General features: G+C 40.6%; 1 protein-coding gene across 1 annotated transcript in view; it reads right to left on the bottom strand.

Annotated features, from left to right (window-relative positions):
* The window catches only part of RYR3 (ryanodine receptor 3), a 602,723-nt gene that overhangs the window by 16,484 nt on the left and 571,427 nt on the right, over positions 1-14,812 (bottom strand). Inside the window, exons 82-92 of the mRNA XM_058666116.1 lie at positions 12,778-12,851; positions 12,511-12,528; positions 11,993-12,073; positions 11,467-11,555; positions 10,043-10,171; positions 7,532-7,636; positions 5,816-5,897; positions 3,839-5,166; positions 2,564-2,622; positions 1,713-1,884; positions 582-668 (exon numbers count right to left, since the gene is read on the bottom strand). Of these exons, the coding sequence (XP_058522099.1) occupies positions 582-668; positions 1,713-1,884; positions 2,564-2,622; positions 3,839-5,166; positions 5,816-5,897; positions 7,532-7,636; positions 10,043-10,171; positions 11,467-11,555; positions 11,993-12,073; positions 12,511-12,528; positions 12,778-12,851 (2,224 nt within the window). The remainder of the gene's footprint in view (positions 1-581; positions 669-1,712; positions 1,885-2,563; positions 2,623-3,838; positions 5,167-5,815; positions 5,898-7,531; positions 7,637-10,042; positions 10,172-11,466; positions 11,556-11,992; positions 12,074-12,510; positions 12,529-12,777; positions 12,852-14,812) is intronic.

The raw sequence follows: 14,812 nt of genomic DNA, 5'->3' as shown, positions 1-14,812 counted from the left end.
GTTTTTGGCCCCAGTCTAGCCCCATCCATTGCAGGCATTTGGGGAGTCAATCAGCGGAGGGAACTGTCTATTTGCCTCTCTCCCTTTTCCAGAAAACATCCTGGGCCATTCTTTAACTCACTGCATTAATAACTGCTATATGGTTTCAGCTTACAGGGCCCACTTAACCAATATTCGTAATCCCCATCTCAACTAGTTCCTTTCTTTATAATGGTTTTAATATATGGGCTAATTTCCAAAGGTACTGTCACCTAATTCCTGAGGGAAGTAACTACCATATAGTTTGATATTTCACAGTTCCTAATATAAGGTTTGAGCACATAGTAGATACCTCACAAATATTTTAAGAATAAAGTAATGACCGAACAAAACCTGAAATATTTAAATAGCCTCCCAAATAGCTTCCCTTACCAGCAGTCTATTCTTCTCATGGCTAAAGGTTGTGTGTTTTTAGAAGCAAGTATCTTAGACACATTCTTAAATTTTTTTTCTAGTACTGCAAGCACAGCTTCTGTTAGGGTGTGTTGTAGCATACTCAGTATTTGGCGTGTTTAGTAAATAACCCCTGAATAAAGAATCACCTTATAAAAAAGCAGGATAAAGTTGATAGCGAAGGCTACAAACAGAGCAAGGAACCTCAGGTTGTAGAAATTCCTGGCAAGGTAATGCTGCAAAGAAAAGGACAGGCAGATGCAGAAGACATTTGGAAAGAAACAGCAACTTCCTTCTCTCACATAGATCTATTCCAGTTAGAGGTTTCCATGGGACTAGCCTTAACTCTTTGGTTACTGCTCTTCTAGCACAGTCCTGGCCTTCAAACATAAACATGGCTTCTGTGGAGGAACCAGAGTGATGATTTTTTTTAAAAGTTGCTTAGATTCTCTCAAAAGAATCCCATTTCTGACTTGTCCCTCAGGGAACTCATGTCTAAACATGCCATTAACACAGGACTCAAGCTCTGTTGTGAGGGGTGTGTGTGTGTGTGTGTATGTGTGTGTGTGTGTGTGTGTGTGTGTATGTGTTTATGATGTTTCCATTTAGACCATTACCTACTTCGAAATGATGAGTGATCTGGGCTCATAAAAAGGTTCCAATAGCTGCCACTCTGGATATAGGCTGACTGTAGCCTCGCCTGCTCATCCTCATGTAAGAAGCCTCCCCTATTCCCTTCTCTCTCCCATCTTCCTTAGGAACATCAATGTTGGAGGCCTGGGATGCTAGCTGCTTGGAAGAAAGTTCCTAATCTCTCTTTGGGTACCTCAAAAATGATGCCAGGAAACGTGCAATTCTGGCCATTAGCAACTATGCCTTAATGCTCAACTGATTAGAGAAAGGATGTGGCAAGCTGTATTGAGGTTTGCTCTCATCCAGAACAATAAAGCATCTGAGGGTAGAGAGGGAACTTAATCTAACCAGGAGAATTTGGTCTGTTTTCCATATAATCAAGGCACTTGTGTCATGTCCCCACAGAGAATATGGAAATGATCGACCCTAGAGAGTGGTTTCCACTCCCCTGGAGAGACAGCATCCTACAGTTTTGGGAAGCCTACTCTTATTTCCAGAGTATCTCCTTTTTCTTTTCCTTTAACACAAAATAAACAGATAAACGGGAAAAAGGGGAGAGAATCAAGGATGAAACAAGTCAGCAGCCAGATCTGAGATGTCTGGGCCAACACCTATACCAGGAAGGGGAGCAAGAGTGAAGTGTTTACCAGTAACTTGGTCTGATAGATTTCTAGCCCCTTAAAGAAATTGGCCATGAAAGCTTCAGGTTTCTCAACTTTCTGACCACGCCGTCGCTTCTTCTTTTTTGTCACTTCTGCCCACAAGTACTCAGCCTGTTCCTCCTCTTTGGCTTTGTCTTCCTTTTCCCCATCTTCCAGGCTGTAAGAACGAGGAATTCAAATTAGTAGGGGGAGTGGGAGAGAGGTATGCCCCAGAGAGAGATGGAGAGTTCTGGGTTGAGAGGGCAGAGGATATAATCATTCCCGAGGTATAGAAATCTCAAATCTATTCATTCACAGTGGCTGGATGTCAAATTTACATTTCATGAGTGTTGATCATTTTTGATGACTCATGATCATCATTTATATATAAGTTTATATTCTTTTGAAATTAGGCTTAACTTTTTTATCCTTCATTAAATTTGTCCTTTAGTTCTAAACCTTCTTAGCAGTTAGCAGTAGTATCTACTGTTCTAAACTTGTGTAAAAGGGCTTAGCATAGTACTGATGTACAATAACTACTCAATTAATATTGGATATCACCATTATCGATATTATACGAAGTTGCCCATGATCAGTGTTTGATAATTTGGCCAGACAGGGAAACTATGATCTACTAGTGAGACTGTAAAGTTAGTAAAATTGAGATCTTAATAAGATCTATTCAAAAGGTCAATAGAGTTGAAGTAACAACACATATACCCATGACTTGAATATCTACTGTTTAGATTAATGATGCCACATTTTCCACTGAATGTGGTGATAGATGTTAGCAATCGGATGCTATTAGGAGCCACCTGCAATTGCACTTGGAGTACTAGGTGCTTCCCAGAACTCACTCTGCCTTCTCAGAGTCTGCTTTTCCTTCTGCTCCATGTGCTGCCTTCATCTCTGCTGCCTAGACAAAAACAACAGTCAGTCAAGGTTTCCTCAGAGAAGTGAGTTCACGGTGAACCACATCACTGACCACAGGTCCCAGTGTCCTTTGCTCTTAATGTTTCCACTGTCTCAGAATAACAGAATGCAAGTGTCCTACTATACTCCAAGCTATTTTGGAGAGAGGCCAAGAAAAATATTTCTAAGTTGAAGACTCAACTGCCCTTCTATTTTTTATGCAATTCAAAAAGGAAAGTTGTTCTAGGACATTGGGAGAACACTGTGGCCATTGTCCATGGGATAAGACAAAAATGGAACACAGATCAAACCAGTTGAGAACCTGCTTCCACCTGCCAGGCTTACTGGTTTGTCATCAGTTCTCTTACCATGATCCCATCATCTCTGGCTGATGATCACACTACCTTTAGAATTAAAGCCAAGTTCCTTTCTGAGATCAACATGTCTTCTACAAAGTTCTCTCCCACACAATCACATAGTACCTGGCATTTATTCCTCTCATTTTTTATGCTTGCATTAACTTGTCCAATGTTTGACTTTCACACCAAGCTACAGGAACAATGTGTTGCTCATTCATCACAGTATTCTTATAGCCTAATACGATGCCAAGTGTAATGAACTTTTCAATAATTAAATTAATGAACAAAAGTCCCCTTTGGGCTCTGATCTTATGCCTTTCAACCCTTTTTATACTACAATCATGTTTTGAAATGGATCCAAGGGAGTAATACTTAAAACTTTCTATGGCCAAGGAAATATGAATTATTCTATCTTATTCACTTAATCCAGTTGACTTATTTGAAGTGTGAATTGGATAGTGGGTACATTACAAGGAGAAAGGTTTTTTAACTTTTATGATAAATCATATGATGTCATCTGGTTTTAGAACACACTATAGAAGTATCATCTCAGATGACAAGTCCCCCTCTTTATGTATACTTGGCTTTCTATGCTTTTAGTGTACCAAATGAATCCCGGGAACCCTGAACCCTGTAATAAAAGTTTGAAGCAAGATGAGGGTAACAGATCATCAAGTTTAAACTCTATGGTGAAAACTGGAAGACAGCCTAGCAACTAGACAACAAGATAGCATCTAAGTCTTAATTTTCCCAGCATGGCAGAGCTGGGATTGTAAAATCATGGTAAAGCCTAGGGGATTGGTGCCATTGATTGCAGCATACAGTGATAACTCGGGGTAGATAGAAACAGAAGAGCCTCACCTGTGCTTTCCTCTTCTTCCGTACAGTACTCTCTAATGTAGGGGGTTCATCCTTGCTGATAATTTCAGAGAGGTCACCCAAGCCCACTTCAGGCCCATGCTTTAAGCCACCTTCTTTCTTTGAGTGGAGCCCAAAGAGGTCTGACATGATGTCTGTATCTCCCTTCTCACCCTTGGCAAAGTGTGCAAGTTCAGGTGTGATGCCTGCCTCAGTTACTTCTGTCCTCTCAGCCTCCATAGCATCATCATGGATACCAAATTGAGTTGGATCAGGCATATCACCCAGGATCTTAGTCACTCTGATGTTTTTCGCCCCTTCTACTAGGCCCCCTCCGAACACTGTGCTCCAGAGGATCTGGAAGATTCCTCCCAGTATGGTGAAGAACAACTGGAACAGCCCCACGAACAACATCCAGAAAAAAGAAAAGAACATCTTCACCAGTTCCTTCATGGTCATCTTCTTCACATTCCGGTATTGCTTCCTGAGGTTTTTGAGGGTGGCCTTCCTCAGAAGGTTGGTGATGCTTCTCTTCACTGAGACGCAGGCCATGGCAAATGCAGAGGCAGATTCCAAAGATTTCTCTTCCTCTTCTTCCTCATTCATTTCTAACATATAAGAAGACTCTTCATCTCCCTCCTCCTCTTCCAGCCTGTCAGCTGAGTCAGACTCAGAGATCTGAGATGCTAACTGCATTTCAAAGATGGTATCCTCACAGAAATTCACAAACAGTTCCATCTTTTCTTGTTCTCCACCTTCATTGACAACATCAAATATGAACTGTCGCTTAGATTCCTTTACTTGTGGCTTCTCCCATTGAGTTCGACTGGATTCACTGATCTCAAAGTACACACGTTCAATTTTCTTGGCCCCACCCATGATCTCAATTCGACCTAGGTATGGCTCGAAGTAATTCAGCACACTTTCTGCTGGATCTAACAGACACTTCAGGCGAGAATCATTTGGCATGTGTTCTGAAAGATTTGTCAATAACACTGCCACATTAAACCCTATGTCTTTAGCCGGCTCATGGAACCGGTCCACAAAATCAATGTAATTAAACATGTCATTTTCATCGGCTTCTGCACATGAAAGAAGAAAGTCAATCTCTGACTGTGTGTACTGTTTTTGCCCTTCCATGGCCTTCTGGAATTCTTTTTTGGAGATAATCCCTTTACCGTCTGGGTCATATTCTTTGAAGGTATCTGAGCTGGTTAAGTCCTTAAGTTTCAAGAACATGTCAAAGAATTTCAAGATCATTTCTACATTGGTAGATGATTCTACCAGGGTGTCAACCATCTGCTTGCCAATAGTTCCATTTACCACATTCCCTGTGAGGCAGGTTCAAAAAGACATACAAATATATAAATAAACTCAAGCCATCATGTCATTGACCAGGTTGCGATTTTTACAAGACTTATAAAACAAATTCATAGGCTTTTCCCCTTTTCAACTGTAATGATTTGGAATGGGTAGAAGGGAGCAGCAAGCCATAAAGACCACGCCACTAGGTGCTAAGGGGGAAACAAAAGGAGGAAGGCAATGGCCAACAGCATTGCGTTTTCTCTGGTCTGGGGTCTGGGACGTGGTTTCATTATTAGATCACTGGGGACACATAGGAATATTTGGTGTCCCTCTTATCCCCTTAGACGTAGAAGGGTGCCCAACTAGATGGCTGGCATACACACTGGCAGCCAGATGTATTGAAAAGCAATGGGGAGAGGGAGAGGATAGGGAAGAGCAAAGCTTGGAGGTTTCCCCAGTTCATTCTGGCTTTCCTATTGATAGAAAATGGTTGGCTTCTGGCTTTGTCCACCAGACAGTGTGCCCCTCACTCATTTTTGGCTTCTGAAAATTTGGCATTCCAACCAATGTCATGGCACCAATGATCTGCCAGAAGAAGAATCTGCACAATTAGTAAAGTTAGTGTTCAGACCAATTACAGTTGTGTGAATGCCTAGTTATACCAAACAGCCCAACCTTCCAGGAGGGACAGAAGCATCACCACCATGTCCTGAAGGAGATCCAAGAGTTCCTTCAGCAGCTCGATCTGACTGGAATCCTAGAACAGAAACAGGAGATACCCCTGAGCTATCTGATCCCTCTGCAAAGCACAGGGCAGTGAGCAAGAAGAGTCTGCTCTGGAAAGGTTCGGTGAAAGCTGCGTTCAGGCTGGGAAGGCACTCTGTCCTCATTGTCAATGTGCCTGCTGCAGCATGGGAGTGGGAGATGCATCTAGGCGGAGCTCCCTCCTGTTTTCCCTTTTCTAGGTTCAGTGAGGCAGATAGAGACAACTGTTGTCCAAAACACTGAACAACCCAAACCAGCAACCAGCTGTGAATACCTAGAGTACTTCATGTTGTCATTTTCTACATAGAGGATAACCAATGATCTCTGTGGAGTTACTACTGCAATTCAGTTCTGGTACTAAGCTCTAATTGCCAAGTAAGTTCTCCTTTCCGGATTAATTTAGATTTCGGTACCCATTGGTGGTGGCTTGGGTGCCATGGGTAACTTAACATGCTATAAAATAGAGGCTTTTCTTGTGGATGGTTTTCCTATTTGATTGGTTTGCGTTTCAGCAATACAGACAGAATTTTTGCCAAGTTACCTCTGTGCTTTGTGTTAGGGAAGGATATAGTCTTTGGGAAATATGAAGTGGGTGACTTGAGGTGGAATTAAAAGTGCATTAGGTACCACCCTTCCTTTACAGACTCTTGCTAAAAAAAAAAAACTTTTTGCCTAGCTCTTCCAGTATTAGAGGAATGAGCCACCTCTTCTGTTGCGCATTAATAGTTATACACAAAATATTATAGGAGGATAGAAGGGTAGAGCTGGGATAGAAATTTCAGAGATCATCTACTCTTACTACCACTATTTCATGGATGATAAAACCCAAAACCAGGCAGGGACATGACTTTCTAGACACCACTGCTGAGAATGGCTCCTGTTTCCAGAACCTGTGTGCCACTCCATCCCAGGCAAGACTGTAGTGCACAGACCATGGCCCAGGTAGTAGCCTTTTCAAGAGCTCTCTCCATATGTAGGGCCAGAGTCAAAGGGTAAAATAGAGCATGTTCTGGAACACAGGAGGCAGATGTGACAGTCTGGAAAATTTTAGAAACAAATTATTTAAATCAGTGCTGGAAATGTTACTCTAATCAGCCTGAAACACATCCTGAAGTTCTCCCTCAGGTGTTGCCATGGAGAGAGGTGATCCACTACCACATATGCTGCATTTGTTTGTTTGTAATAATAATACGCTCTGAGTGGTTCTGATTCATCTTGCCAGAGAGATGGGGAGTGAGAAGTAGAGGCAGGGGTAGAGAGGCAGGAAGGAAGCAAAGGTGAAAGAGGACTGTGTGGGTTACAAAGACATGCAACATCTGACATATCAGACAGGACTGGTACAGAGTGTGTTTACATGGACAAGAAGCAAAGGAATTAGTACCATAGAAAGCATGGGTTGAAGCGATTTTAAAAGGGACACAGGGAAGGAAGCTGCACTCATGCAAAAGCCTGTCGGGGACACCCCTGGAGCCATTTGTTTCTAACTTCCATTTTGGCCCTCAGCTTTTAAGACATGATCTAATCTGCATGACTTTTCTAGTCTTTGACCAAGCAGCCATATCTGACACAGAGGGAACTGGAGTAGCATTTCACACCACTGATACGTGCGGGAACGGGCCACAGTACCTGAGAGAGTTTCATCTGCATGTTAGCAAACACATGGAGGAAGCCGACCACTGCATCCCACAGCCTACTGTGAGCTAGGCTCTGCTGGTTCCCAATGCAAGGGCCCTATGGAGAGGAGGACATCCTTAGGCCACTTAAGCATCACAAGTTGCTCCAGCTGACACTTTTGTATATGACTAGGTAGCTGAAAACTTTCCCAGGATAATATTATTTTCCTCCCTTATCATTGGGTACCATTTATAAGAAAAAGTCATCTGGGATTTCACTTGTGGTGATTTTTCAGAGGTTTTCTTTTAGCCTCAAAAAGTCACTATGCAAATGAAATTCATGTTGAAGTACCACAGGAATATTTAGCTGAGTTAAGTACTGTGGTTGCAACACAGCTGAAGGGTACTCCTGCTCATCCTCACCCACACTTGGTCTAAGAGGCAGTCTGAGAAACCCAAAGGTGTGGCACAGTTGGTTCTACTCTACATATTGCCCACAAATTATTTTCAGATTAAACTTCACATAACAACTATGCTCATGCAGCTATGTGATCATATGAAAAATTATCTAATCTAGTATTTAAATGTTTTGAGGCTTTGCTTATTATTAAACTTCCAATATAAAACCATCTCTTAACTATCTTTTCTGAAAGCCATGTAGAGGGCTGAATATTCCAGCTTGTATTTTCCTTGTGTACAACTTCCTTGCTTTTGAAGATAATCATTGATAGTTTTTGTCCTTAACACTTCTTAGGGTATGTTTTGCTACCATTTAGCCAATCTCCGAATCACTCTTAAGAAATTTTTAAGGAGACAGACACCACATCTCAAGTTCTGGAAACATTTTGTCAGGATTCCCAGAAGAGAGATCAACAGGAAAATTATTACCTGCAGTCCAAATCACACAAACTTGTTTAAAAAGTCACTATGTGTAATCGATATCTGATCTGTAGACATTGATAAATTCTTTCTAGAACAAAATTAACTGTTAAAAGAAAGTCACATCAACCCCAAAATGAGCTGCTTCTGTATTTTTGTGTCAGTTGTTGCAATATATCCTGAAGTTTAGGATAGACTCTGCAGCGGCCACACAGCTGTTTGTCCAATATGTATGGTCATCTGCTGGTTCACATTCTCTGCACATCAGTTACCTGTTTCCAGGTTTCTCTCTTTGTGTGTCCCAAGCACAAGCTGGTATTCTTAGTTTTGGGATTATTGTAATTAGCAAATGTGATCTAAATGTGCCAGTTGGTGTTTCAATAAGGATCTTTTTAAAATGAGATTTTAATGACTATCATAGAACGAATTTTGGCTCAATTATATTTCCTGCACCAAGAGCCCCTGAAAACCCTTGGACTCTTGGAATACAAAATGTTCTTTGGAAGATAAGTGAAGGAACGCAGGAAAGGGAATGACATAGCTCCTATTTCTTTGTTTTCCTCATTTCAGCAAAACTGACATTTTCCTCATGAATCCACGTGTAGTGATATCTCTGTGGCTTTTCCATGTGACAGATGACCAGAATATACTTCCTTTTCTGTATCCATTCACAGCCCCCATGTCTCCGTGAATACCTGGAGCCTTTTGGTTCAGCAGGACTATGTCCTTCCTCTGAACTCAGACATATGTAATTCCTAAGCATGGTATATATGATTATTTATATCATGTATAATCAACATGTATCAAGTAATTTCCTCAAGTTCAAGTATTTTTAATTGCATTGAAGCTCTTGAAAGGTACAGGCCATACAGTAATTTTATCAATCACAGTGCAGAACTCAAGCTAAATATGTTGTTAAGTGAACAAATGAATGAGATTGTATTCATAAGTCTCCTGATTGTGTAATTTGAAAATAAGGTTTTATCTTTGACTTTACATCACACAGATCTCTATTATGGATAATGATTTCATAGCAAATTGTGCATGAATATGTCTGCTATATATTTTCACAGTAACCAGAGATAATGCAATGAACAGAGACCTGCTGCTAAGTTCTAGACATATAACCTGAAATTCATTTGTAGATATGAGTGTAACTACATGTAATTTATGTTTCTGAAGTTACATTTTACAGGTAGCTTCTGATAAGTTAGAATTTCCATAAATTCTGTTTTTAAGCTCTAATGACGATAACATCTTTTGTCCCCTTTACTCCTTCATTCTGTCACTCATACATCTGCTCTAGCAGTGAACACCTATGACACGCCGGATGTTTCACACTGTATCATTGTAAATTGAGTAAGACATTTTTCTGTGCACAAAGAAGTTTTCAGCCTGGATGGGGAAGCAGTAAAAAGATAAATGGCAAAAAGGTGTGACAGTACTGTGAACAGATCCCACTGGGGAACCACAAACCATGGCTTCTTGTGCAGTATAGGAACTACTTACTGGTGCCTGTTTATAGACAAGAAATATTGTCAGTGTTAAGGCTGGATGCATGGACCACCAGGTGCACCCAAATGTACCATAATGAAATACAGAATGAAGAATGTTGGTTTACAAGCATGTACTCTGCAGCACATACCTGGATGTATTCTGTAAGAGAATTGAAAATCTGCTTGGTGACCGCTAGAGCTTTGGAAAAATTATGCTGTCCAGATTCATCAATGATGTCTTTCCCTGAGTAATACCAGTAGAAATCACTGATTGACTCCTAAAAACAAATAAATAGAGCTTATTATTTCTCAGGCTTGAGTAAGATGGGATACATTTGATGTTCAGGAACCTGGAGTGTAAGAGAATCCTACATCTCCATGACATGTTCACCACAGCAGGAGTTAGGGACTCTGTGAGGAAGTACAGAAACAGTTGATCCCTGGCATTTTTCAAGCACAAATATCCCTCTACAGGGAGGAGCATTTTGGAGACGTAACAGCCTTCATCTGAACTTGGGAGATTGAGCAAGAAGACAATTCATTCAGAGTGAGAAATGTGCATTAAAAATGAAAATCACTGTCATCCAAATAATAACAAAGCAACATAACAACAGGCCATTTATATGCCAGACATCATTCTGAGCACAGCACCTGTAACTGCATCTCATGATCTTTACTGTCATTCTGGGAGACAGGTCCTACCCGTTTTACAGTGAGCAAAGTAGAACACATGGAATTAGATAGATGGCCCTAGATTTCAAACCAGTAAGTGGAGGAACCAACATGAAGAATTGGCAACAAGAAAATGGAGTCCTTATTCACATCTGTTATATTTATTTTCTTAATATAGTTTGGACTTTTCTTGAAGTAATTAGACTGAGTGGCTCCTAAGCACTAGGAACTTGCAAACTCATCACATTCCAGTTGTTACGTAACGTTTTTCCTAGAGAAATTTGTAGTTCTCATTCACAAGTTGTACTACCACTCTCAGGCACTAAAGATAGGTTCTCATTGGAAACACTAATACAAACCAGCATTTTATAATAGATGATTTGGTATTTAATCAATCGCTTTGCTTTTATTCTATACTTTTTAGGCATTTGACTTCTCATTTCCATGTGGACATAGAACATAATAATGCCTTCCTTAGTGACCAGATGGTCCCCAACGTGTAGTTCGACTTTCACCTTTTTCTTCTTCATTATGATGTGAAGTCAATGTACATGTAGTACAAACTGTTCTTTGAATTTTGGCCCTCTCCTGGGTTAGTAGTACTATGCTTTCTTGTAATGCTAGGCAGTGGCAGTAGGCACAGTTACCAGTCAGTCACCTAATCAGCAGGGAGAAACAACTGACTTTCTACAGTGTACCAAGATGTGGTACTAAGCATGGATGTTTGGAAGGTGCATTAAATGCACTTTCAAGTTTTAGCCTCTGATGGGCTCACTGGGCTGTGACTTCACTGCAAGCTGAAGAGCATCTGTAGCCTGGGACTGCCCTGGCCCTGGGTAACAGGTTTCACCTTTTGAATATACAGTTGAGAGATGCCACCCCTCAAGGCCCTCCTGCTCACCTGCAGACGCAGAAGATAGTCCACAGTGCTGATGATGACATTGACGGTGGTAGTGTTTCCCATCTGAGTTCGCAAGAAGTTCTGAAAGTCTGAGAGCACCAGTTCTGGGTCAGAGTCTGTCATGCTGAGGGAGCCAGACACATCCTCTCAGCTGAGTTCAGGAGAGATACTCTGTGAGAAGTCTTACAGGACACCACATCTGGATTCTGGCAAATCCTCTAAGTAAGGGCTCTGCTTTGGGTCCTCCTAAGCTGATGACACCAGGAATGAGATTTAAGAAGCCTTTAAAGGGGCTAGATGGAAAGGACTGGACATTAGATTCACCATCTGAAGATTCTGGAAGCAATTTAGCTTAATGACACTAAAGACAATGACCCATAAAGCTAAAGATCATCTTACATTGAACATCTTTTCAACATTACTTTCTTAATATCCCAAAGTTAGCAACTGGTTGTATGAAAGGTATGAATGGTAATTTTGCAGCTGAATATCATTTTTTCTTGACAAACTGATCTGTTCCACTTACCACTGTTGTGTCCTTCACAGAGTAGCTGCAGGAATCTAAAGAGATCTCGTGTGAATTCATCATTCTGGAGCACCTTTTCACCTTGAAAACATATAATACTCATGAGCATTTATTTGGCTTCTCAACACAAAGCGCCTTCTGACGCACACGACTGGAGAAGTGATGCAGGAGTTGTGTGAAAAGGATTGGAAAATGAATTACAGGGGGATGGTAATAAACTTTATTAAGGTTGAACTGAGATTGCATGGCACAGAGGCCAATGAAAATAAAATGTTTAGCCACAAGATTCATTTGTGCTGAGAACAACCAGGATAATGGCAGTAAATGTTTCACAGTCCATAACCCATGCTCTTCACAGGGAAGACACTTCTTTGATTAAGCATCAAACTGCTGAGTTAAACTCGACATGCAGCCACTAAGCCTAAAATGTATCTACACTAAGACAATTAAATTAGATATTTTTTAGGATTCACACGTATAATAAGATGGTAAGAACTCAAGCCAGAACTCAAACTTACCACGCTCACGAACAATGACTGTGATAAGAGAAAAATAGAAGAATGCCAAATAAGAAAATAGTAAATATCTCAATCAACTGTCTTTACTTAAAATTGACTCTATAAATATGTCCAAGCTGGATGTGGGCTTTATCAAAGCTAATGAGGGAAACATTTTACAAAATGGAGCAAATCTTTGCAGATTATGAAGCAGTGAGCATGGGCTCTAACCAGAGTGTTACTAAGATTTTCATCAGGAAGAGAAAATGGCCTTCATTATTTACTTACGTGTTCCTTCCTCAGTAACCATCCCCAGGCCTTCAGCTTTATTCTGCCTCTCAAATGCATTCAAATCAAGGACGCTTTCAATAGACAAAAGGAAACAAGGTTTAGGGCTGTGCAGGCTGGGAAGATGGATTTCCAATGTCAGAGTATTTTGACTAACAGAATGCTGTGCTTACATTATTTTTAATTTTTTAGCAGTTTTGTATTAGTTGAAAGGCAGAACAACAGAGAAAAAGAGAGAATGAGATCCTCCACCTGTTGCACCACTTCCCAAGTGGTTGGGATGGGGCCAGGCTAGACACAGCAGCCTTGGTGTGAGTGGCAAGGGCCTAAGGATTTGAACCATGTTTCACTACCTTCCCAGGCATTTTTGCAGGGTGCTCGATGGGAAATGAAACAGCCAGACTTGAACCAGCACTCGTAAGAGATGCTGGTGTCACAGGCAGTGGTTTAACTTGCTGAGCCATGATGCTGGCCTGCATAACTGTGTGTTTTGCATAAACTTACTGAAGTCCCACCATATGCATGGATTTCAGATTTTTGTGCCCACATAAACGTAGCATTTTCATGACCTTTTGGAAGTACCTTTGTATGATGAGAACTAGTTTTTCCAGTTTGAGTCCTTCTTATGCATTAGAATTTACAAAGGCTTCCCAGAAAAAAGGAATAATCTGTTTCTACAGTTTCTCAAGGTGAATCTTACTTTATACTGTAATGACTCGTGTTCACTTCCCACCATTACCGACCTTTTCTAAGAATCTGGTTTCCAATACTTCAGAGACAGAGTTACACATCTTCCCTCTCTTCAAGGGTCCTATTTTATGATTTTTGCATCCTTGAGGAGTCAGTAGCAGACAAGATTAATCTTTCTACAGGAAATGGTGTCCCTAGAGGTTCCTGGATTTGTAGGAGGCTAATCTTTGGTTCTGTCCCTAAAACCTACCTTAGTCATAGTCATCATCAGATCTCACTTGGGCATGAAGTCCTATGAGAGCACTGAATGATAAGGTTATTTCCATGTTGGGTTCATCTGTTATCTAGTTCTTTCTACAGCGTGAAGGATTTCAGAGAATAGAGAAGGTAAGCTTCACAAGAAATAGTTCCAAGATCATTATGCCTAGAGCAGAGCCCATGAAGATATACTGTCATCAGCCTTTCTTTACCACTGAGCCAAGGAACCCAGTGTCTTTTCCATTTTAGGGAATCACTTAAGTTTTGTAATCTAAGTGAATGTGAAATAAAAAATGGTGCAATTTCCATTGCCATTTTTGTTGCTGCTCCCCTGTCCCAAAGAGCCAGCTCCACAATACAAAATATTCTATTCTGGTTTTGCTGTCAGGAGAGGATAACACAGAAAAGGACATTTGGACACAGTTACTTTGAAGTAGCAGTTTTGATTTTAAATCTGTGTAATACACATTTCTGATCTTCATCCATCCCTAAACATCCATTCTGAATGTTTTAATTTCTTTATTGCTCAAATTTTATAAATATGTATTATTTGATAATCATTAAAAACAGTAAGATATCTTAAAACTTCTGCCAGAACTCGGTTAGCCTATAAGCACATGTCATTTCTCTCTCCAAGCCATCGTTATAAGCAGATTTAGCAATATTAAAAATTACATAATGCTGAGAGAACCCTTAGACATTTAATAGAAAATTTCATGAGCAAAATGGAACTGAACGGCCTTTATTTTTGCCATCTGTGGACCCACCAGTACTACTTGACCCTCAGTGAGTCAAGTCTGGCATTTTCTTTTCCTAATAGACAATAAATAGGCTATTGGTTGGAAAAATATGGGAGGAAAATAAGGGATATCATTGCCCTAAAGTATAATATAATATTAAATTCAGTAAAGGGTACCAAGATTATGGAAACCATCAAAAGTAAAGAGGGTTACTGCTCGGGGACACCTTCTTCTACTATCAGAGTGCCTGGTTTGAGTCCTGCTTCACTCTGTGCTTCCTATCTAGCTTTCTGTCAGTAAGTCTGGGCGGCAACAGTTGATAGTGCAAGTAATTGGGTTCCTGCCTT

This window comes from Ochotona princeps, chromosome 6 (assembly GCF_030435755.1).
Source record: "Ochotona princeps isolate mOchPri1 chromosome 6, mOchPri1.hap1, whole genome shotgun sequence".
NCBI lineage: Eukaryota > Metazoa > Chordata > Mammalia > Lagomorpha > Ochotonidae > Ochotona > Ochotona princeps.
This window is presented reverse-complemented; position numbering and strand designations above follow the sequence as displayed.